The 24,426-nt window shown below is 38.6% G+C and overlaps 1 protein-coding gene across 4 annotated transcripts in view; it reads right to left on the bottom strand.

Moving 5' to 3' along the window:
- CCDC81 (coiled-coil domain containing 81) overlaps window positions 1-24,112 on the bottom strand; it is a 57,171-nt gene extending 33,059 nt beyond the window's left edge. The window contains exons 1-4 of one of the 4 annotated variants that reach the window (XM_055283164.2): window positions 24,078-24,112; window positions 16,777-17,636; window positions 5,865-5,926; window positions 4,310-4,466 (exon numbers count right to left, since the gene is read on the bottom strand). In XM_055283164.2, coding sequence (XP_055139139.1) covers window positions 4,310-4,466; window positions 5,865-5,926; window positions 16,777-16,855 — 298 coding nt within the window. In that variant the 5' untranslated portion in view covers window positions 16,856-17,636; window positions 24,078-24,112. Of the gene's footprint in view, window positions 1-4,309; window positions 4,467-5,864; window positions 5,927-13,424; window positions 13,533-16,776; window positions 18,267-24,077 lie in introns of those variants that run through there. The other 3 variants (XM_055283167.2, XM_055283169.2, XM_063641499.1) reach the window with 3 other exon arrangements.
- Window positions 24,113-24,426: the final 314 nt, after the last annotated feature.

Genomic DNA, 24,426 nt, shown 5'->3' with positions numbered 1-24,426 from the left:
CTCTTACTCCTGCTCCAGACTTGTAAGACATGACTGCTTCCCCTTCGCCTTCTGCCATGAGTAAGTTTCCTGAGGCCTCCCCAGCCATACTTCTGTACAGCCTGTGGAACCATGGGCCAATGAAACCTCTTTTCTTTATAAATTACCCAGTCTCAGGTATTTCTTTATAGCAGTGCAAGAATGAACTGATACATTTGCCTATCTCCTCCAGTTATCATGCCATTTTTACATGATTACAATAACCTACAAGTGTTAAATATTTTGAAAAGATACCCATCTTCACTAGAAGTTATCATTTAAATGAAATAGGGTCTTATTACAAGGGTATCAGACTAAATGACTCACAGAAAGCTTTTCCTCTCTAATGAGCCCATATATGACATTACAAAGGAATACGATTATATCTAGCGTGAAGGAAGCACAGGGTCTATCCAACTAGAGCAGATGTAGGAGCAATATAAGGTTCACGAGTCAGAAAAAGGGTAAATAGCAAAGAGGATCAAGATGACAAAGCCAAAGAGAGACAACAACAAGGTCCACTGATAAACAGGACATAGAGAAGATGAGAGTATTCTAAACATTCACTCAGTAAGCATGAGTTATATCCTTTCAAGTGTCCACCGCTGCTAAATGATGAAAATTAACAAGACCTGAGCTTCACTGCATCAGCCTGCCATCTCCTGCACAATTTAACAGTAATTCTAACCACCTCCCTCCATTTTTAAAAAAATACACATTTCTTAAAAAGAAGGCTGTCTTGCCTGCCTCTGGATTTTCCCCTCCCATTTGCCCACTGCCTCTCTGCAATCTGTCTTTCAGACCACTCATCTGAGTTAGGACACTATTATCTCATAGATTGTCAAGTCAATGGATACTTTGACTCCCTGGCCCCCTTTGCTGGCTTCCCTCCTTTTCTACATCTTATAAGATACTGAGGTTTGTTTATTTGTTTTATGGATTTTGTCCTTGTTTATCTCTTCTGCTGAGTGTATATTCTCTCCTAAGTAAACGTCCAAATCTTGATCTCTAGTCTCCACTCTTCTCCTAAGCTCTGGAATCACCTCTACCTAAATATCCCCACATGTATCTCAAATTCGGCATGTGCAAAAGCAAATTCACTATTTTATCCACCACCGAAATTCACCTTTCCCCTTCATTCTCTATAAAGGTAGTTGATAGCATGAGCATCCATCTGTTCTCCAACCAAGAAATCTGAGTTATACTAAACGCCTTTCTTCCTCTTCCTATCCACCACTCTCAACTTAAGCCCTACCAGTTCTACATCTGAAATGTCTCATGAGTAATGTCTCATGAGTAGATACCCTCATTTCCCCTCCTGATGATCACTGTCTTCATTCAGGCTTTTGCTGCATTTTACCCAACTACTGTAACTGAGAGTATCTTTCTAAACTAATCCTATCTGTACAGATAATTCCCTGCTCAAAAATTTTCAGTGGCTCCTCAGTGCCTACAGGATGAATTCTAAAGTCCGATCACACCATACAAGGCCCCTCACAATTGGCCCCTACCTACCATTTTAATCTTATCTTCCTCTGCCTGCCTCCACAATCATATGCCTCAGCCATACGGAAGTACCCATTACTTCCTCAACAGGCTTCATTCCATATTCTTGACTTGTTCATATTGTTCCTGAAATACCTTCCAACAGATTCTCTGCTCACACAGTCCTATCATCCTTTAAGACCTCTTCACATGTCATCTTCCTAAAGCAGAGTTAGGCATGCTCTCCTCTGGGCATCATAGCATTTGATCCAGTTCTGATCAACTCAGCTTTCATAGCACTTAATCATGTTTCATCTTTTTTTTCTTTTCTTTTTTTTTTTTTTGAGATGGAGTCTCACTCTATTACCAGGCTGGAGTGCGGTGGTGCAATCTCAGCTCATTGCAACCTCCGCCTCCTGAGTTCAAGCAATTCTCCTGCCTCAGCCTCCTGAGTAGCTGGGAGTACAGGCATGCACCACCACGACCAGCTAGTTTTTTGTGTTTTTAGTAGAGATGGGGTTTCACCATGTTGGCCAGGATGCTCTCAATCTCTTGACTTTGTGATCCGCCTGCCTCAGCCTCCGAAAGTGCTGGGATTACAGGCGTGAGCCATCGCACCCAACCCATTTCTTATATATTAATTATCTATGCTAGATTTAAAAGAACTATGTCTTACTAATATTTAAAAACCATTATAAAATGTTTGATTAGTTACTGATATGGTCTGGATTTGTGTGCCTGCCCAAATCTCCTGTCTAATTGGAGGAGGGGCCTGGTGGGAGGTGATTGGGTCATGGGAGTGAATTTCACCCTTGCTGTTCTCATGATAGTGAGTGTGTTCTCATGAGATCTGATGGTTTAAAAGTGTGTGGTGCCTCCCCATTTCACGCTCTCTCTCTCTCCTGCTCCACCATGGTAAGATGTGCTTGCTTCCCCTTTGCCTTCTGCCATGATTGTAAGTTTACTGAGGCCTCTTAGCCATGCTTCCTGTTAAGCCTACAGAACTATGAGTCAATTAAGCCTCTTTTCTTCATAAATTACCCAGTCTTAGGTAGTTATTTATAACAGTGTGAGAACAGACTAATACAGTTACCTAGTTAATTAATGATGAATCATAACCCCAAAGCTAAACTGTAGACAGAAATTTTTCTTTGGGGGTTTTAAATTTTTATTATTTCCTTATTTATCTTATTATTATTATTATCTTGCAGCCTTCAACTCCTGGGCTGAAGTGATCCTCTTGCCTCAGCCTCCCAAGTAGTTGGGACTGCTGGTGTGAACCATCATGCCCATCTAAGTTTTTTAAAATAATTTTTTGTAGAGGCAGGAGCTTGCTATGTTGCCAAGGCTGGTCTTGAACTTCTGGCCTCAAGTGATCCTCCCTCCTTAGCCTCCAAAATTCTGGGATTACAGGCATGTGCCACCATGCCCAGCCTAGAATTATTATTTTGAACTAATTCAGTCATATATGTCTAATTCTAAAATTGCCTCACCCAGTAAGAAATATAATTTTAGATCTAAACTACTTTTTTGGACTACAGTACAAGATCCAAGATAGAAAATGAGCTTTAATTCTAATGCACAGATGTTTTTGCAAAAATGTTAGCTTTATTTTCATTTTCTTTGATAGGTTTTTGATGAAATAGGATATATTTCTTCTGACATAAAACTCCAGGTATTTCTTTTTGTTCCCATGAAAGGAGAAAACAAAGAAAAGAAAAGAAAAAAAAACTCTAGGTAATAATAGCTGAAAAGTTCATCAAGCCCACCACACTGAATATATACCTAAGAAATTCTAAGTATGGTTTGTTGACATTTGTTTTTCTAATATAACTTTCTTTTGAAAGTAGAAAGTTACTCAAGTGACTCTGAAAATTAACTTTCAGGAACATTAACTTAGAGGACAGTTTCAGCCTTTTCGCCTGTTGCCATGGGAGATAGATTGTCTCCATTTATCCAGGTGTGAGTCTGATGTGGGGGGCGGGGACAATCAGGAAGGTCAAAAGGAACACAGCCAGGAATCAGGAAGTATGCATCCAAAGGCCGCTAAGTAACCAAGGGAGGTGTTACGAAGCCCACACACTAAAGCTGGATGGAAGCGGTCTGTGGCAGGGATTATGCCTATTTTGTTTACCACTATATCTCAAGCACCTGGAACAAGGTCTGACACATAGTTGGCTCTCAATAAATATTTGAGGAAGAAGGAAGGAAGGAAGGAAGGAAGGAAGGAAGGAAGGAAGGAAGGAAGGAAGGAAGGAAGGAAGGAGGGAAGGAGGGAGGCAGGGAGGCAGGGAGGGAGGTGGGTTGGCTTTAGGGTATAAGAAAGGTATATAAGGTATGCATTAAGTCTTTATGGAAGTATTCAGCTTCTAACTTTTAAATTTTAATGATTTGGATTATACATATGATAGAAAGACAGTTATCTTTTTGACAGCTGATACTGACTGTAGTTCTCCCAACCAGAGATCCTAATTAACTTTCTCTTCTTTATAACCACTTTTAATTTCTTAGGAGCTGAAATAAAGGGCTTACAGCTCTGTGGTGTGGCTTTTACATAAATTTTCCTTTACATTACATCAGGTTTTTTCACTCCTTCCTCTTAGGTTACTGGGGTTTAAAATGGCCTTCAGGAAGACTCTATTATTTTTCCACTTTGGCCCCTCCCTCTGCCAAAAGCACCTTGTGAAAAGTGAGTTCCTCGAATCAGAAGGTAAGACAGCAGCACTGGCTACGCTTTGCCCTTTCATTTTTTTTATCCCCAGGACAGTAACCTTCTGGGAAAATCCTACATAGCAGAATTATTTACCAGGAGTGTATACTTTGTTTTGTTTGAGTCCATGGATCTGCACTAGCTTCTCCGCCATGATAAACACAGGCCTCTGGATTAAGATAAATTTGTTGTTTCCCACCTCGAGCTTTTGTCTTATGAAAGTGAAAGTTCCAAATCCTGGAATCTGAACCCCCTGAAAGGAAAAAAAAAAAAAACAGAATTCATTGAAGGAGTGAAGAAAAAATAATCCTTAATATTATTATCTAAAAAACATGAAGAGAAGTAAGCTTAGGCCTTAAAAATTCAGTGATCTCTAGGACTCTTCAGGGCTATAGCATTTTATAATTCTAAGTTTTCAAATAAGCTGAGTATAAAATGTAATACATTGGTCCATGATGATTTGCAGACATCAGATCGCTCATCTCTGTATCATCAAAAGGCTAAGAAAATTGGTGTGAATGCCATAGCATCTTTTAATCTTTAACCCAGATTACTCCTGACCTAAATTGTGTGACATTTTAAATTTTAATCATCTGCCATTAGAGGAATTTAAGAGGGCATGAGAATCTCTGCCTTCTCATTCCTACTTTTAGATTTTATGTCTGCCACAGCAGACAACCAGCATCCAAATCATATGCTGCAATGTAGTGGTCCTGGCTGATGAGTAGAAGCAAATGTTTTTGGCTCTCATACTGGGTTGCTGTCTCCCTGGAGATATCATACATCAAGGACTACAAACTCAAATGCCTACAGGAGCCAAAAAAGAAAGCAAGACAGTGAAAGTAGCCAGCCAGGGAATGTGATGGCTACGGACTGCACACCCCGTCTAAAGGGAAGAGCACATCTTGAGCTCCAAATGTGTCACCATGTAGCAATGGAAGACTAGTGTTGTTAGATCTGCTGATTTTTCAATGAAAGGGAGGGAAAAAATCCAAAACATTATATAATTTCTCCCAAGTTTAAGTGCTGATAACAAATTCAAATTCTCAAACAAAACAAAATAAATTTGAAGTATGAATTCTGCCCAAGGGCTGTCATAGTAGGACCTCTGAATGGGGTATAAAAGTTCCACAACTTCCCAGCTTCCCCCAAGCTCATCCCCAAATCTCCATCCAGTTCTATGGCATCTAAACCCAAGACTTAACAGGAGGGAACAGTCCAGCCCTAGGCAAAGTTTCTCATTTTGGCAAGTCTTCTATTTCAATTAAAATCCATTCCCTGCAAGGAGGCAAGACAAGAAGCGTTATATCCTTCTACAGCTATGCCAGGAGCTATCAGATCACAGACAAACAGAACTCATCTAGTTTCCTTACACAACCAGCTGATCAGCACTACACTCTGTAACACTAGAAAAGCAGAACTTACAAATTCATTACCTAAAAATAAAATTCATGTTTGTTAAATCTATTACCCACAAGTCCGAAGCATGAGCATCATAAAATCATAGGACTGAAAGTTAAATGAGATGGCTCTAAAGTCTACTGCCCTGCTCGCAGCAACATTATGCAAGACTATGGAGGAAAGATCCTTTAGATGCCTACATTAAAATTAATAAATAAATTTAATTTATTAATAAATTAATAAATCTTACCTTGTGCAGGGTTAACTGCCGTCCCACAAATTCTGATACATTCCCCCAGATAATAGAGACTTCTGAAATTCAAAAGTAACCAGAAATTATTTAATTTATATGAGCACCCATGTGATAGTATCTTAGTGCTAATAAATAAAAATGTAAATATGAAATGTGGAAGCAAATGACATTAATTCCTGATTAATTTAGAATTAACAAAAAACAAGGCCATTCCCAAAAGTTAATTTTCTTGGTAACTAAGGCTTACTCCCTTTAAGTTCGGAAGATGTGATTTAAAATAATAATAATAATACATTTTTAAAGAAAATATTTCTACAGCAAAGGGAACTCTGTCACACCCTTTTCTTTATTCTATAAAGAGAGTTAATCAAGTATAACCCAGCCTTTTCTTAATGACCCATTCAGCAACTCTTTATCGGGTGTCTACTCTGTGCCATCTGATTAATAAGAACATTCATTCTCACACCACTCCATAACACAGGAATAAGGCAAAAGGCCACTAAGGCATGAAAGGCTGTTGTGTGTACATTAACTTTTCCTACACTTCTATTTTTGCTAAATCCTCAAATCTGCTTTTTATTCTCAGTTTTCACTGCTAAGCTACCAGCTGTCACTTGCGCTACTAGTACTCTGTGGGCTCCTGGACCAGTCATAATTCATTGCTTCTTATCTACTGTGTTCTGGAAATAACAAATACTATGTCTAAAATAATTTTTTTTTTTTTTTGAGACAGGGTATCACTCTGTCGCCCAGGGTGGAGTGCAGTGGCGCAATCTCGGCTCACTGCAACCTCCGCCTCCCGGATTCAAACGAGTCTCCTGCCTCAGCCTCCTGAGTAGCTGAGATTACAGGCGCCAGCCACCATGCCTGGCTAATTGTACTTTTAGTAGAGAGTAGAGACGGGGTTTCGCCACATTGGCCAAGCTGGTCTCCAACTCCTGACCTCAGGTGATCCACCCGCCTCGGCCTCCCAAAGTGCTGGGATTACAGGCATGAGCCACCATGCCCAGCCTAAAATAATAATTTTTAAAAACATACTTTTGAGTAGGACAAGAAGCTTTACTTTGAATTAATGCATACTCTTTGCACTATCAATTTTGACTGATTGGAGGGAAGCCTTCCAAGTTTATCTTCTTGTTCTGAGCTGTGTTCCAAACAACTGTGGTAGAAAAATAGGTAGTTGCCAATAACTAAAGTGTTAATGTATGATATGAACCTATACTGTAGTATGACTAATATTTCGAAGTCTAGAAAATTATATCTGTGTTAACATCACCCTTCCAGTCCTAATCATGTGTTTATCCAAGATACTTTCCAGTTAAGAACTCTTTGCAAATCAAGAGTGTTACATTTTAATTCTCAAAATAAAAAATCAAGAACAGTGACATTAACCAACTTGTCATTTAGGGACACAGATGCAGCTGGTGACAAAAGTCCAATCCTTTTTCCACTTTGGAAACTGCTTGTTTTATTGGTTTATCTTTTTTCTAACAATTTAAACCACTAACTAAAGCACGGAGAGTGCAATCTTTTAATTCTGGTATATCAGAGTTATAAATATTTTTATTAATAGGCCAGGAAAGGGGCAGCTTTGGTGGAGGAGAAGTAGCAATGACTATTATGAATATCTGGGAACAAGTTTGGTGATGGAAACTCACTCACCCATTAATCAAATTAGGGCTGCATGCTACAATGAGCACGAGGGCCAAGATTCTGCCCCTCATTAATCACTTTCTATAATCAGGCATTTCTCCTACTCTGCCCACCCTACCTTGTTCCCCACTCCTCCCCACCCCCACAGCCCATAGAATTCTACTATAAGCTGCTAAGAACTAAGAACCAGTTCTAACTGTATACTGAATTAAAATTTTCATCATGACCAAAAATTTCATTAATTCATGAATGCAAAATCTCAGTATCCAGATGTACACAGAGAACTTTCAAAGTTATTAAGACAAAATTGTTAAATTTATGACTCTAAAAGTCTTTTGCCTCTAAAAGCTTGTATTTTAGGAAAACAACTACACTGAAGATGATATGATTTCATTAGAGCCAGGAGAAAGTGTATAGTTTTCAACCAAATCCCAGTGAAAAGACTAAGCTAGTTTAATTGAAAAGTTGAAGATTTTGTCTTTCTTCATTTGGATGATATATTCAAGCCCACTGTACTGTTTTATTCCATAAAGCCTAAGAGACAACATTATATAAGAGCAGAACTAATTATTGTAAACTAAAATTTGCTATTTCTCATTGAAGAGAAAGGAAATTATGCATATCATTTGCCTTAGGAGGCTTTAGGCCCCTGCAATTCAATTGGAATAGATTTGGAAAGCTTACAGACTGTAATTTCTGAATTTGACTTTTTCTGACATCCCAAAGAGTCAGAGAGGATATCATTAAATCTCAAAATGAAAAATATCAAGTCTAAAAAGCAAATTGAAGGATATACTAGTTTCATATTTTAAGGGAAGCCAGGGTTCTTACTTATTTCAATCAAACACTGAAATGCCAAGAATCACTCTTATAAAGAACTAATCCCTAGACATATACTCTATATTCAGTTCAACCTTCATTTGGCTTTAAATTCTTAACATTCCATGCACTCAAAACCATATGTTTAAACGCAGTGCCAAGTAACAGCAATACTGTATCTTATGTATGATCATTATAAAAAAAAAACTACATGCCTGCTCTGTAAATTATACAATACTACATGCTTGAAAAAGACATTAATGTCAAAAAACAGATATGTTTCCTGATGTTATAAAACTTATCTTCTAAAATTAAAATACTGATATATGGAATAGTATAGCAGAATAGTAAAGGATGATTTGAACAAAGAAACATGTTCCCAGAGCATAATGCAATGGAAACGGCGGTGTGCTGCGTGGAAGATCCACAGCCGTCCTGCCTCCATGGACTCAAGTTTTACCCAGTTCACATCTGTAAAATGATGACAGGGCCTCCTAAGCACTATAATTACATAATATTAAACTTTGCTAAAACATACAGAAGCAGCAGGAATATACAACGATGAATATATACACTGATGAAAGTTAACTTATGTGTTTTGCTGAGTTTGAAGTTTATTTTCATCCTTGTTGCAATAGATCATTTGTGAAAGTTAATAAATAGTAGTTTGACTTTGACTTCAGCCCTTGCTGAAGTCACCAGTGGTCTCTTTGTCAATATGTTCAATAAACGTATTTAATTCTGAGCCCTCAGCCCTGTCTGACACTGTTGATCACTCCCTCCCCGTTTAAGCACCTCTCCTTTTGGCTTTTATACTACTACTCTCATTTGAGTTTTCTCCTAACTGTCTGGCCATTTCTTCGGTCTCCCTTGCAGGCTTATCCTCCTCCATCCAACCATTAAATGGTAGGGTTTCTCAAGGTACAGTCCTAGGCTGCTTCTCTTTTCACTTTATACTCTCTGCTTCAGCAGTCACACCCACACTCAGGATGATTCCCAAATGTTTATTTGCAGACCCAGACTCCTTCCCACCCCCTCTTCGAGATTCTGGACCGGTTTATCCAACTGCCTACTTACATATCACACAAAGGCCCTTCAACTTGCCCAAAACCACAATCTTTCTTCCCTTAAATCTTGTCTTTTATTCAGGATTTCAGTCTCAGTTAATGGCACCACTATCTGTTCAGTTATATGAGCCAGGAACTCAGAAGTCATCCTTGAGACTTCTCTTATCCCTCACCCCTAACATCCAGTCCATCACCATAATCTGTAGATTTTACCTCCAAGTTGCCCCTCATTCATTGCATTCCTCTCCATTTCTACTATTACCAGTTTTAAACCAAGCTACCATCTGTTCTCACCAAGACTATTGCTATAGGTATTCTTGACCCTCCTATTCATTCCCCACATGGCAACCAGAGTAATCTTTTCCAAATATAAACTGATCATGTCATTCAACTTCTCCTTGACCTCCAGCTCAAAACACTTAATGGCTTCCCATCAGGCTTAACATAAAGGTCAACATCCTTAATATGACTTACAAGGCCCTGCATTACTTGACCCCTTCCTTTCTCTCTAGCCTACTTTAGAATACACTCCCTCCCCACATCTACAGAGCAGCCAATCAACTGTCTTTCAGTTGCTCTATCACATCATACTCTCACCATAAGTTTTTGCCCCTGTCATTCCCTTTGCCAAAATCATTTTCAACTCACTTCCACTCTCTACCTCTCTGATCCATTTCATCTACTTAATTCCAACTCATTCTTCACAACTCAGCTCAAAGCATCCCTTCTTTAGCCATTCTTGGCACACACCCCCATCCTTACTCTCCATTAAATATTCTCATTTGACTTCCATTTCTTGGTGCTGTATGTAAGGAAGTCACCACTCCATCCTAACAACTAAAAAGTTGACCAGACTGAAAAATCAACAACTCTTCTTGGATCCATAAGATGAGGGGGGACACAGGGCAAACTGCTGCCCCTAAAATTGGAGAGACAGAAAGGCAAATACCAGGAGGAATGGCTTCCTGAAACAGACTCACATGCAGAAACAGCATCAAGAACCAATGCTGGGTAAGAAAACTCAAAGTGTAATTGACAAATTTCTGGAGGCTCAGTGTGGACAACACCAAGAGTTAAAACCTCCAGGGGGACCCAGTCATGGAGGGAGGGTCTCCACATATTTTAAGGTTTACTTCCCAGAGCTCAACCAGATTCCCACAGCCAAATATCCAGGTAAATATAAGAGAAAAATCTCCTTGTGCTTCTGGTGGGGGGAAGAAAAAAATACCATTTTTAAATATGCCAGAGTACTCTGTTGTTCTTAATGGCCTGCCCTCAGAAGAAACTAGTTCACCAGAGCCTAACCTGCTGGGATATTATCAGAGCCTAGCTGACCTGAGAGAAGGAAAATGACCAACTCCAGTCCACTTTAGCCATTCTGTCCTACCTAAGGAGAAAGGACAAATCTGAGAAACATTTGTAAAGTTCACAGTCCAGAGGCACAGGCTCACTAAAAGACTGAGACCTGATCATAGGACTATATAATGCTTTCCCACCCCCCACACTGTACCCCTACATTACTAAAGGCCTATTTATAGCAGTTACTTTTACCCAGTACATCACTTCCAGCTATCAAGAAAAAATTACAAGGCATACTAAAAGGCAAAACACACAATATGAAGAGACAGAGCAACCATCAGAGCCAGACAGGCAGGGATGTTGGAACTATCACACTGGCAATTTAAAACAACTATGGCTAATATGCTAAGGGCTCTAATGGATATAGTAGACGGCATGCAAGAACAGATGGGCTACATAACAGAGAGATTGAAATCCTAAGAAAGAACCAAAAATAAGTGCTAGCAACTAAAAACACTGTAACAGAAATGAAGAATGCCTTTGATAGGCTTACTAGTGGACTGGACATGACTTAGTAAAGAATCTCTGAGCTTGAAGATGTGACAAGGAAACTTCAAAAGGAAAGTGAACAACGACTGGAAAAAAAAAAAACCCAGAATATCCAAGGATTGTGAGGCAACTACAGAAGGTGTGTACCCATAATGGGAATACCAGGAGAAGAGGGAGAAATAATAGAGGAAATACTTGAAACAATTACTGAGAATTTCCCTCTAATGTCAGACATGAAACCACAGATCCAGGAAGCTCAAATAACACCAAGCTGGATAAATACCCAAAAAAAGACACCTAGGAATATCATTTTCAAAGTGCAGAAAATTAGAGCTAAAAACAAATCCTGAAAGAAGCTGGGCAGAAAGAGGGGAAGGAACACCTCATCTATAGAGAAACAAAGATAAGAATTATATTGAACTACTTATCAGAAACCAAGCAAAAAGAGAGTACCGTGAGACATTTCAAGTGTTGAGAAAAAGAAAACACCAACTAAAATTCTCCATCCTGTAAAATTATTTTTCAAAAGCAAAAGAGAAATTATTTTTCAGAAAAACAAAAATTAAGGGAATTAATTGCCAGTAATTAATTTGCTTTTCAGGAAATGTTAAAAGACGTTCCTTAGAAAAAAGGAAAATGATGAAGATCAGAAACTTGGATCTACATTAAAAAAAAAAAAAAAAAGGAAGACCATCAAAGAAGGAACAAATGAAGGTAAAAAAAATTTTTTTTTTTTTTTCTTTGAGACAGGGTCTTATTCTGTTGCCCAGCCTGGAGTGCAGTGGTGCAGTCTTGGCTCACTGTAACCTCCACCTGCTAGGCTCTCAAGCAGTCCTCCCATTTCAGCCTCCTGAGTAGCTGGGACTACAGTCGTGTGCCACCATGTCCATCTAATTTTTTTGGTTTTAATTTTTTGTAGAGACAAGGTCTCACGATATTGCCCAGGCTGATCCTGGACTCCTGTACTCAAGTGATTCTCCCACCTTGGCCTCCTAAAGTGCTGGGATTACAAGGATGAGCCACTGCACCTGGCCTATTTTTATTATTCTTAGCTGAGCTAACAGATAGCAGTTTGTCCAGTAATAGCAATAATGTATTCAATTATGTATGCTTATGCATATATCATATATATTTATGTTTATATATAAGTGAAATGAAATGAATGCCAGCAATGATACAAGGGATGGGAGGAAGGAATTAAGATTTTGTTATTATAAAACAATCACACTACCTGTGAAGTGGTACAGTGTTATTTGGAAGTGGACTTGAATTGACTGTAAATATATATTGTAATCTAAGGCAACTACTAAAATTTTTTTAAAAAGTATAACTGGGCCGGGCGCAGTGGCTCACGCCTGTAATCCCAGCACTTTGGGAAGGCCAAGGTGGGGGGATCACGAGGTGAGGAGATAGAGACCATCCTGGCTAACACGGTGAAACCCCGTCTCTACTAAAAATACAAAAAATTAGCCAGGTGTGGTGGCAGGTGCCTGTGGTCCCAGCTACTCAGGAGGCTAAGGCAGGAGAATGGCATGAACCCAGAAGGCGGAGCTTGCAGTGAGCCAAGATCGCACCACTGCACTCCAGCCTGGGTGACACAGCAAGACTCCGTCTCAAAAAAAAAAAAAAAAAAGTATAACCGATATGCTAAAAAAGGAGAAAATGGAATCATAAAATGCTCAGTGGAAAATAAAGATGCATACAAAAAACAAGGGCAAAAAGTAGAAAACAATAACAAATATGGTAGGTGTTAATCTAGCTATATCAGTAATCACTTTGAGCATAGGCTAAATGTACAAATTAAAAGACAAAGATTGCTGGAGTGGACCAAAAAACAAAACCCAACTATACGTTGTCTAAAAGAAACCCAATCTAAATCTAAAAACAGATTAAAAGTAGATGGATGGAGGAAAATACATCATGGTAATACTAATCAAAAGAAAGCAGGGGTAGCAGTATTAATTTCAGAACAGACTTCAAATCAAGGAGAGTTGTCAGAAATAAAGAGCATTACATAATAATAGAGGGGTCAATTTTTCAAGAAGACATAAGACTTTTTAATATGTATGCACCTAAAAATAGTATGTCAAATTACATGAGGCAAAAACTAATAGAAGTGCAAGAAGAGATAAATGAATCCATTATCATACTTGAAGACTTCAGTACTCACCTATCAGAAATGAACAGATCCAGCAGGCAGAAAATTAGTAAAGACATAGTTGAACTCAACATCACCATCAATCAAATGGATATAGTTGATATCTACAGACTAATTAATCCAACAGCAGTAGAATGCACATTCTTCTCAAGCTCACATGGAACATTCACCAAGACAGATCATGTTCTGGGCCATAAAACACACCTTAACAAATAGAAAAGGATAGAAATCATACAATGCCTGCTCTCAGATTACAATGGGATTAAAGTAGAAATGAATAAGAGGAAGATAAATGGAAAATCCCAAAATACATGGGGACTAAATAATATGCATCTAGATAACACATGGGACAAGTCAGAGGACTGTCACTACCCAACTTCAAGATTTGCAATAAAGCTGAGTCATCAAGATGTGTGTTATTGACAAAAGAACAGACAAATAGATTAATAGGACACAAAAGAGAGCCCAGGAATAGACCCATATAAATACAGTCAACTTATCTTTGACAAAGAAGCAAAGGCAATACAATGGAGCAGATAGTCTTTTAAACAAACATTGCTAGAACAACTGGACATCCACATGCAAAAAATAAAAAATAAATGAACCTAGACACAGACCTTACACCTTTCACAAAAATTAACTTAAAATGGATCATAGACCTAAATATGAAGTACAAAACCATAGAACTCCTAGAAGATAACATAGGACAAAACTTAGATGATCTTGGGTATAGCAATGACTCTTTAGATAAAATACCAAAGGCATAATCCAAGCAAGAAATAATAAGATGGACTTCATTAAAATTTAAAACTTCTGCTCTGCGAAAAACAATGTCAAGAGAATGAGAAGACAAGCCACAGACTGGGAAAAAAATATTTGCAAAAGACACTGTCATGCAAAATATACAAATAACTCTTAAAACTTAACACTAAGAAAAGAAAAACTCAATTTAAAAATGAGCCAAAGCCCTTTATATATATCTCATCAAAAAATGACAAGCATATTAAAAGGTGCTCCCCATTATAGATCATCAGGAAAATGCAAAATAAAACAATGAGATACCAATACACACATCTATTAGAATGACCAAAATCTAAAATACTGACAACAACAAATGCTGACAATAACATGGAGCGACAAGAATTCCCATTCATTGCTCTTAGGAGTGCAACATGGTACAGCCCCTTTGGAAGACAGTCTGGCAGTTTCTCACAAAACTAAACATCCTCTTACCATACAATCTAGCGATTATGTCCCTAGGTATTTACCCAAGTGAATTGAAAACTTATATCCAATTTTTTAAAACCTGCACACAGATACTTAAAACAGCTTTATTTATAATTGCCAAAACTTGGAAGCAACCAAGACATTTTTCAGTGGGTGGATAGATTAAAAAAAAAAACAAACCTGTGATACATCTAGATAATGGAATATTATTCAGAACTAAAAAGAAATGAGCTATCAAGCCACGAAAAGACATGGAGGAATATTAAATGCATACTGCTAAGTGAAAGAAGTCAATCTGAAAAGGCTTAAACTGTATGATTCCAACTATATTCCATTCTGGAACTGGCAAAACTATGAAGACAGTGGAAAGATCAGTGGTTTCCAGATTTTGGGATTAGGGGTGGGGTGAATAGGCAGAACAAAGGGGAGTGAAAATACTCTATATGACTATAATGATAGATATATGTCATTTTACATTTGTCCAAACTCATAAAATGTACAACACCAAGAAAGAACTCTAATGTAAACTATGAACCTTGGGTGATTTTGATGTGTCAATGTAGGTTCAGTTGTAACACATGTACCACTCTGGTGAGGGATGTTCACAATGGGAGAGTCTATCCAAGTGTGGGATTAGAGAGTATGTGGGACATCTCTGTCTGATATGGTTAGGCTTTGTGTCCCCACCCAAATCTCATCTTGAATTGTAATCCCTAGGGGTTGAGGGAGAGGCCTGGTGGGAGGGGACTGGATCCTGGGAGCAGTTTCCCCCATGCTTTTCTCATGATGGTGAGGGATTTCTCACAAGATCTGAGAGTTTTATAAATGGCAGTTTTCCCTGGTCCCCTGGGCTTCTCTCTCTCTCTCTCTCTCTCTCTCTCTCTCTCTCACCTGCCGTCATGTAAGACATGCCTGCTTCCCCTTCTGCCATGATTTTAAGTTACCTGAGGGCTCCCCAGCCATGCAGAACTGTGAGTCAAGTAAACCTCTTTGCTTTATAATGACCCAGTCTGGGATAGTATCTTCATAGCAGTGTAAGAATAAATTAATATATTGTCCCTCCTTCTTAATTTACTGTGAATTTACAACTGCACTAAAAAATCATCTTTTAAAAAAGTTCTTACTGTACCATTTACCTCCTCCCTGGTAGCATTTACCTAAATGCTAAATTTGCATTGATTTGTGTGATTACTTGATTAATGTGTATCTTCCCCACTAAACAGTAAATTCCAAGATTTTTGTTCACCATAAGTTAACTAGTGCTCAGCATATAGCAGGGTTTCAAAATTACTTGAATGACTATACATAAATTTACAAATATAGCAAATGTTTTTAAATTCATTAAACCATTATCTTCAATGCATCTTTCAGGATGACTTGAGAGGAAAAGATAGGAGTGATGCAGGGGAAGAGAAAGAAGCATCCATTCCTATTTGTTTTCTGCAGTCATTTGGTTAAAGCCTAAGCAACATCTATATTATAACATTATAATGGTTTGATAATAATAAGAGTTTGCATTCCTGCAGCACCTTTCTTCTCCTATGGTTTGCAGACAGATCTCAGCCTCACTTTGGGGTGACTCTTCTACAAATGATGCTGAAAACAGATCTTGTCTTGCTACTAACCAAGCCTAATGAGTTTTCTCTGAGAAGGTGCCAGGTCCCCTTCCAAAGTACTTACCCTGTATCTTTTTATGATCATCTCATTTTCTTAATACAACCGCAAGATGTCAAAGGCAACAAAAGCAACCGTCTTTGCATGAACTCTCAAAAGGAGCCATTTAGGGCCCCTGCACCTCTTTTCTCTAGGTAGGCAAAAGGGTTGTGAACCATCCCAGCGGGTGGGGTGGGAGTGGTTGTTTTTACCTAACCTTTATTGAGCACTTACTTTGTGCTAGTCCGTTTATTGAGCTCTTACTTTGCGCTGTCTACACATCACCTGGTTTAATCAAAACCAGAAAAGGGTCTCTGGGCGTCCAACGTGGGCAGGATGTGATTACCAGCTGGTTGTCAAGGCAACTTAGCCACTGCAGGCCAGGCCTGAGCCAGGGGAATAGGGAAGTGGGTCCCCCCGCCTCCCCTGCAAGCAGATGAAGATTCAATCCCCAGGGCCACCCCCTGCTACCCAACACGCTTACCCTCCTGGCTCAGCGAGGGCAGAGTGGGCAGCACCTGCCTGCCCAGGTCCTGCAGGGCACGGGCGATCGTATCCAACATCTCCAATTTCCAGATGACTCCGTACTGAATCTTCGATGGGTCTCTTCTTTCTTACATGGAATGTGCACAAAAATGATTTTCCCACTCTCCAGCCCCTTCTCCAAGGAGCTTTGGATGTGCCTTAAAAATAAGAGTGACGAAAATCTTGAATTTTTTGACTCTTTTTCTTCTTTCTTAAATAAACTTAAACATTGTTTTTCGCCGTCCCTCCCCACTGCTCTGGCTGTCGGGCAGCTCCCACAGCAAGAGCCGCAGGAACTGCGCTGTCCGGCACCGAGTGAGAGTATGCAGACCCGCGCCCTCCGGACCAACGAGAGACCCAAGGAGGGATGAGATGCAGCCTCGAGGAAGGGAGGGGCACCAGGGAGAATAGGCCGGGCAGAGGGAAGGGCCGGGCAGAGGAAAGGGCCGGGCGCGTTGCTGGGACACGAGAAAGGCTCGCTCGGTTGCTAAGGCGTCAAGACTGGGATTCGACCTCACCCCCTTAGATGGGCGGCTTCCAGGTTGCCCAGGTGATTCAGAAGCTCGAGGCAGCGAGGTTGGAAGTAACTTAAAAATAAATAAATGAATAAATAAATAATTGGTTTTTACTTCTCTGACCCCGGGCAGCGAAGAAACGTGGTTAGAGTGGTAGTTTTTGTACCTTGGACAAATCTAGGAATGCCTTTCGCCCAGAGAGATGGATATTTGAGTCTCCAGATCTGTTTGAGGGTTTGAGTTTGAGCTGGAATTTGTTTCTTGGTTTGCTTTTCCCTGGACTCTCTTCCTAGGAAATGGAGAGCTGGAGAAGTGGGGAGGAGGGAATTGACTTTTTTTTAAACTACAGTCATTTCTCCCTTTTCTCTACATGTCACCAATCTCATCCTGAAGAATTGTGTGCATACTCTCCCCTCTGCTGGTAATTATCACAAGTTGAACATACCTACGCAAAACCCATCCAGGTCAAAAAATAGAATGCTAGCACACTGCACAGATCAGCACCTCATTACCCCTCCAGTCATTAGCCAGCACATACTGCAGATTCATTTTGCCTGTTGAATCTTTGGAATCATATAGTATGTATTCTTTTCTGTCTGGCTCTATTCAAATTCACATTATATTTGTGAGGTTCATCCATAGTTTCTATGGTAATAATTTCTTCATTTACACTGTTGTGTATTATTCCTTTTTATGAGTATGGCACAATTTATGCATTCCACTGTTGAAGGGCATTTGCGTTGTTCCCCTTCGAGGCTACTGGGAATAATGCTGCTGCAAACAGTCTCACAGAACAATTTTGACAGATACATGTACTCATTTCTGATGTGTATATAACTAGGAGTAGATTCATGGGTCATGAGAAATGCATATGATCAATTTTAACAGATAATGCCAGCTAATTTTTAGTGGCAATATCAGCATTATTGTTCCATATTAAGATAATGGATTATAAAAATAATTGTTTTACAATACATTAGATTTTGAATTAAATATAGTGATACTTTTAATCTCTAGAAAAGTTGTCTTCAGTTCCAGAAGATGGTGGTGGATGCTAATTTTTAGTGAATTGTAGATGGCTAAAGGAAGCTCTAAAAAGAATAAGGACAAAGACTTTTCTTCCAAGGTCTTATTTTCCTTTTGTCAAAGGTCTCTTGACAAAAGAGGCTGTGTAGATACATGTAACCCTGTGTTGACTAGAAACTTTTAATGAGCTATAAATATTATATATCCTGAAAATACATACTTTTCAGTTGCTATTAAAACTCAGGCAAACCATGTACTTCCACTGCTACAAATTTGCTCCTTGGATATATTAGCATGATACATACAAAGATATATATATATATATGCAACATTGTTTATAATGTTAATTCTTAGAATTAGCCTAAGATGACCATCATAGGGAACTGGTTAAATTGTGAATACATACATTGGAATACATTTCAAGAGTTTACTTAAAAGAAAACTGCACATTTACGTGCTGATGTTGAAAAAGTTTCAAAATATAGTAAGTAAAAACCAGTAGCAGCATAGTATTTTTATATAATGTAATCCTGTTTCCTTCAAATATAAGTACATAAGTATGCATACATATTCCTATATACTTTTGTAAACATATGGGCTATTTGAGGAAAGATACATACACAAAAATATTAACAGTGGAATTTTGGATCAGGCAAAATTTTGTATGGTGGAGGAGGCATTCCAAGAACATTTATATTCACTTTTCTCCTTTATTTACTGTTTAACAAGAGCATGAATTACTTTATAATATTTTAGATAATTTACCAAAGAGAGGAAGAGAGAGAGGTACAGGTAGAGTGTAGGGATTTATGCAAACACTGAAGGAAAAAAACAGGGCCAAAATTTTCCCAAGTATTTCAATGTACACGTACTTTTCTGCAAGCTCCAACTTGCCTTGCAAAACCCACAATGAATGGGCAGTCATTTTTACCCAAGCCCCAAGGCACACACAATATTAAGTGGCTTACATTAAAGGCAACTTGGAAAACTATTGAAAAAGAAAACATAATACTCATTATACAACACCAGAATAGAAATTTGCAATAAATAATTTAACCCACATCTATTGAGTACCTAATTTGTGCCAAGCACTTTGCTAGTTGCTAAAAGGAATACTGACACTTACCAGAAAACCCTTACAGATAAGAAGTTCATAATTCATTTTTCACCATTTTAACAAATATTTATTGCAGGAAGTTCTAAAATCAGGATTGGGTTTCAAAGTTAAAGTGTAAATTGAAAATTAGATGTGGGAAAACTACTCTAGAAATCCCTTCTTAGGAAGGGACCATATCAGAGACCCACATATGCCATCTCTCAATTTATAGACCCAATGCAGTCTTTCTCCCCTCACACTGGAGCAGATCACTTTCTTCAGGAGAGATGCAATGAAACAGTTGGCTAGAGCTTAGGAAAACAGTCTTATTCTAAAAATTCAACCAAATAGAATTGTATGTACTCAACACTGTGCCATGCTTACACTATGATATGCACTTATGAACTGAGACAGATTAAAAATATAGCAGATGTGTATCTTCTGTCCTTTGCTTACTCAAGGATTTATGCTGAAACAGACTTGCGGTAGCTTCATAGAGTGTCAACTTAGCTAAGATAGAACTACATTTTCCAGAATTCCCTTCCCTATATGATTCTAGGTTAGGGTTAGTCAAAAGAGAATGTGTGTGAGATTTGGAAGGCAGAAGTAAAGCAGCAGCCATTTGATCTGAAGCCCTAAAGGTCATTGTAGGGCCAGGCACTGACCTGCTGGCTCACCGTGTAGGCATGGGCCAGCAGCCTGGCCTGCAGCTCTGCAGCTCCTGCCAGATCTCCTCATTCTGCTTCTCTCAATCTTAGACCAGGTACATGCGCAGCAGTGTTGCCAAAGGCACTGCCTAATCCTATAAGTCCCTCACGTCACTGAGGTTGGATGTAAGGAAATACAGATGCAGGTTGCAATTTGTCCTCACAGGATCTAGTTTGCCTGTGTGTAACCACCCAATGGGTTCTTCTTGCCTACTGCCCAAATGAAGCTGATTTATCAAGATGGGGGAATTGCAATAGAGAAAGAGTTTAATACAGGTAGAGCCGGCTAAATGGAAGACTGGAGCCTTGTTATTACTCACATCAGCCTCCTTGAAAATTCAGAGGCTAGGGTTTTTTAGTTTGGTGGAAAAGGAGCTAGGGAATGGGGAATGCCAATTGGTTGGGTCAAGGATGAAATCATAGGAAGGTGAAGCTGTCGTTTTGTGCTGAGTCAGTTCCTGGTGGAGGCCACAAGACCAGATGAGCCAGTTTTTCGGTCTGGGATGTGCCAGCTAATCCATCAGAATGCTGGGTCAGAAAAATCGGCTCAAACACCAATCTTAGGTTTTACAATAGTAATGTTATCTATAGGGGCAATTGGGGGAAGTTAGCAATCTTGTGGCCTCTGGCTGCACGACTCCTAGGCCATGGTTTCTGAGCTTGTGGCTAATTTGTTGGTTTTACAAAGACCAATCTGGTCCCCATGCAAGGAGGGAGTTTGTTTCAGGGAGGGGCTGTTGTCATCTTTGTTTCAAAGTTAAACTATAAATTCCTCCCAAAGTTAGTTCAGCCTATGCCCGGGAACGAACAAGGGCAGCTTGGAGGTTAGAAGCAAGATGGAGTTCGTTAGGACAGATTTCTTTTACTGCCATAATTTTCCTATGTCAGATTTTTCTCACTGTCATAATTTTTGCAAAGGCGGTTTCACTTGTAGTTTCCAGATTGTTCTCACCAGTTCCAATCTTTCCTTATTCTTCCCCATTTCATGACCATCTTTTCTTCCTATTAGCCTTGCTGGCTTTAGGCCCTACACCAGACACAGAGGCCAACACCAGACAGAGATGACTTAACCAGCTCTTACAACTATGTAAAGGCTAGTGCTCATAATAAATTTTATATTTTCTATCACTCTTACAGGTTCTGCTTCTCTGATTGAACCTGAATGATACAGGACTGGTAGATAAAACTAAAGTATTTCAATTTAAAGTATTCTCTTTAAGTTTTACTTAGGCTTGAATCCACATAAATTATGTGTTTGTGCACTGCAACTGTATTGTAAAGATTTACCTTAGTCTGTTTTGTGTTATTATAAAGGACTACCTGAGAGACTGAGTAATTTATAAAGAAAACATATTTATTTGGTTCACAGTTAAGAATGGCTGGAAGGTTCAAGATTGGGTATCTGCATCTGGTGGGGGCCTCAGGCTGCTTCCACTCATGGCAAAAGGCCAAGGCAAAGGGGAGCCAGCTGTGCAGAGATCACTTGGTGACAGAGGAAACAAAAGACGGGTAAGGGAGATGCCAGGCTCTTTTTAACAGCCAGCTCTGAGGAATTAATAGAGTGAGCACTCACTCCATACCTAGGGAGGTCATATATCTATTCATGATTCACCCCCATGACCAAAACACCTCCCATTAAGCCTCATCTCCAACATTGGGCCAGGATCAAATTTCAGCATGAGGTTTGGAGGGGACATCAAACCATAGCATACGTTAAATGTCATGTTTGAGGCATGAAGACAGTGTAATGGGAATTCAAGGGGAGGAAGATTATATCTCTATTAGGCCATTCTTGCATTGCTATAAAAAAATACCTGAGACTGGGTAATTTATTTTAAAAAGAGGTTTAATTGGCTCATGCTTCTGCAGGCTGTACAAGCATGGTGCTGGCATCTGCCCAGCTTCTGGGGACGCCTCAGGGAGCTTTTACCCATAGTGGAAGGCAAAGCAAGAGTAGGCTTATCACATGGCGAAAGCAGGAGCAAGAGAGAGAGTGGGTGGGGGAAGGTGCCACACACTTAAACAACCAGATCTCGCAAGAACTCATTCACTACTGTGAGGATAGCACCAAGCTATGATGGATCCACCCCCATGATCCAAACCCTCTCTGCCAGGCCCTACCTTCAACATGGGGATTACAATTCAAGGTGAGATTTGGCGGGGATAGATATTCAAACTATATCAGCTTCTAACTGGGATGATTGGCCTGAATGCTAAACAAAGAAGCTTACATTGTATTGGGAAGCTGTGGATAATTCCTGAAGGCCTTGAATAAGAGAATGACCCAATCACCACTATATTCTTCTGTATTACATTAAAAAGAAGTTTGAATTTCATTACATGTTATAAGTAATCCATATGTCAGATAACAACTAATCAGAGAAATGTCTCAGAGAGATAGGGGAAAGCTACCAAATAACTAAAAGGATAACCACAGGAAGGCTGGCTACGGAATGATTAATGTGGTTGAGTGACAGCCATTTAGAAGCTATTGACAGATGAAACTGCAAAGATGCGTTCACTTTCTTACAACACAAATGAAAAAAAGTAAATTAGCTAAGGTGATAAATGAGATTACCTTGACATTAAGCTGTGGAATGATCTCCCAAAGAAAAAATATAGAAAACTCATCAAGTCAGACTATCTGAAAATAGACCATTTCAAGTAGGAGTTAACACACTATCGTTATTCTACCTGGACTCTTTGCAGAATAAAAGTCATACAATAGGGCTTTCTCATGTTTAATAGATGTTGTCTCAATGAATAATAAATATGATAATGATACCCGTGTATATAACATTATCTATTTATGAAAAGAAGAGAAAGTTAATATTTAAGCTGTACTCATCTGACCTACACCTCTTATAAACACTTTGCACCTTTTGTCCATTTTACTGAATTCGGCAGTTGGAAATCTGAGCTCATGTCTAGTATTAACATAATAGGTTTGTGTTTATAACTGAATAAAATCTTAATATTTCTGAGCCTGTTTGTTGTTAAAATAGTAATAATGACTGTAAATGTTAACAGAGTATATCCCAGTAAACTTAAAGAAATAATGATAAAAGTAAAAATAGGAAAAAAAAGCTCTTTGGCTTCCAAAAATTATAAACCTGCAGATTCTTGCCCCATTTTACCATAAGATGATACCACTTTACATAGGCAAAACCAAATGTATATCCTATAAACAAAAGAATACCTCTTGACTATTTTTTAAAATGGAGACTACTGATAAATAAATTTTGAGAAATTGTAAAATAAGTGACTTTAGGCAATGTATGGTAAGTTGGTCAGCCAATTCACTTCACACAATATACAAAAATTAACTTAAAATAGTTCATAGACCTAAATCTAAAGGTAAAAGATATAAAAGTTCTAGAATATTACATAAGAGAAAAATCTTGTGATCTTGAGGTTAAGCAAATATTTAAGACATAAAGCATTAATCATAAAAGTTAAAAACTTGATAAGTTGGACTTTATCAAAATACAAAACTTTTGCTCTTTAAAGGCATCATTAAGAAATGAAAAGAAAAGTCACAGAATAGTAGAAAATATTCACACTACAAATACGTGACAACTGGTATACAAAATGTATTTTTAAAATCTCTCAAAGCTCAATAATAAGACAATTCAATTTCTTTAATGGACAAAATATTTGAACATACATTTTATAAAAGCAGATGTATAAATGGCCAGTAAGGAGATGGAAAGGTTTTCAACATGGTTAGTCATTAGGAAAACACATATTAAAACCACAATGAGACAACACTACATTAGGATGGCTACAATTAAAAAGACTGATAATACCAAATGTTAGTGAAGATGTGGAACAATTGGAGCTTACACTCTCAAGGTGTGAATGTAAAGTAGTTCAAAAAACTGGCAGTTTCTTATAAAGTTAAACATACACCTACCGTATGACCAGCCATCCTAGTTCTAAGCATTCAACCTGTAGAAATAAAAAGTCTGTGTTCACACAAAGTGTTAAATGCAAATATTCATAGCAGCCTTATTCACAGTAGCCAAAAATATAAAACAGCCCATATGTCCATCAAATGGAAAATGGATAAACAAGTAGTAGTATATCCATACAAAGTAACACTACTTAGTAATAAAAAGGAATGAACTACTGACATAGGTAATAACATGGATGAACCTCAGAATCATCATGCTGGCTGATAAAAACAAGATACAAAGAATACATACTGTGTGGTTTCATTTATATAAATTCTAGAAAATGCAAACTAATTTATAGTGAGTCCA

The sequence above is a fragment of the Symphalangus syndactylus genome, chromosome 6, assembly GCF_028878055.3.
Source record: "Symphalangus syndactylus isolate Jambi chromosome 6, NHGRI_mSymSyn1-v2.1_pri, whole genome shotgun sequence".
Lineage (NCBI taxonomy): Eukaryota > Metazoa > Chordata > Mammalia > Primates > Hylobatidae > Symphalangus > Symphalangus syndactylus.
This window is presented reverse-complemented; position numbering and strand designations above follow the sequence as displayed.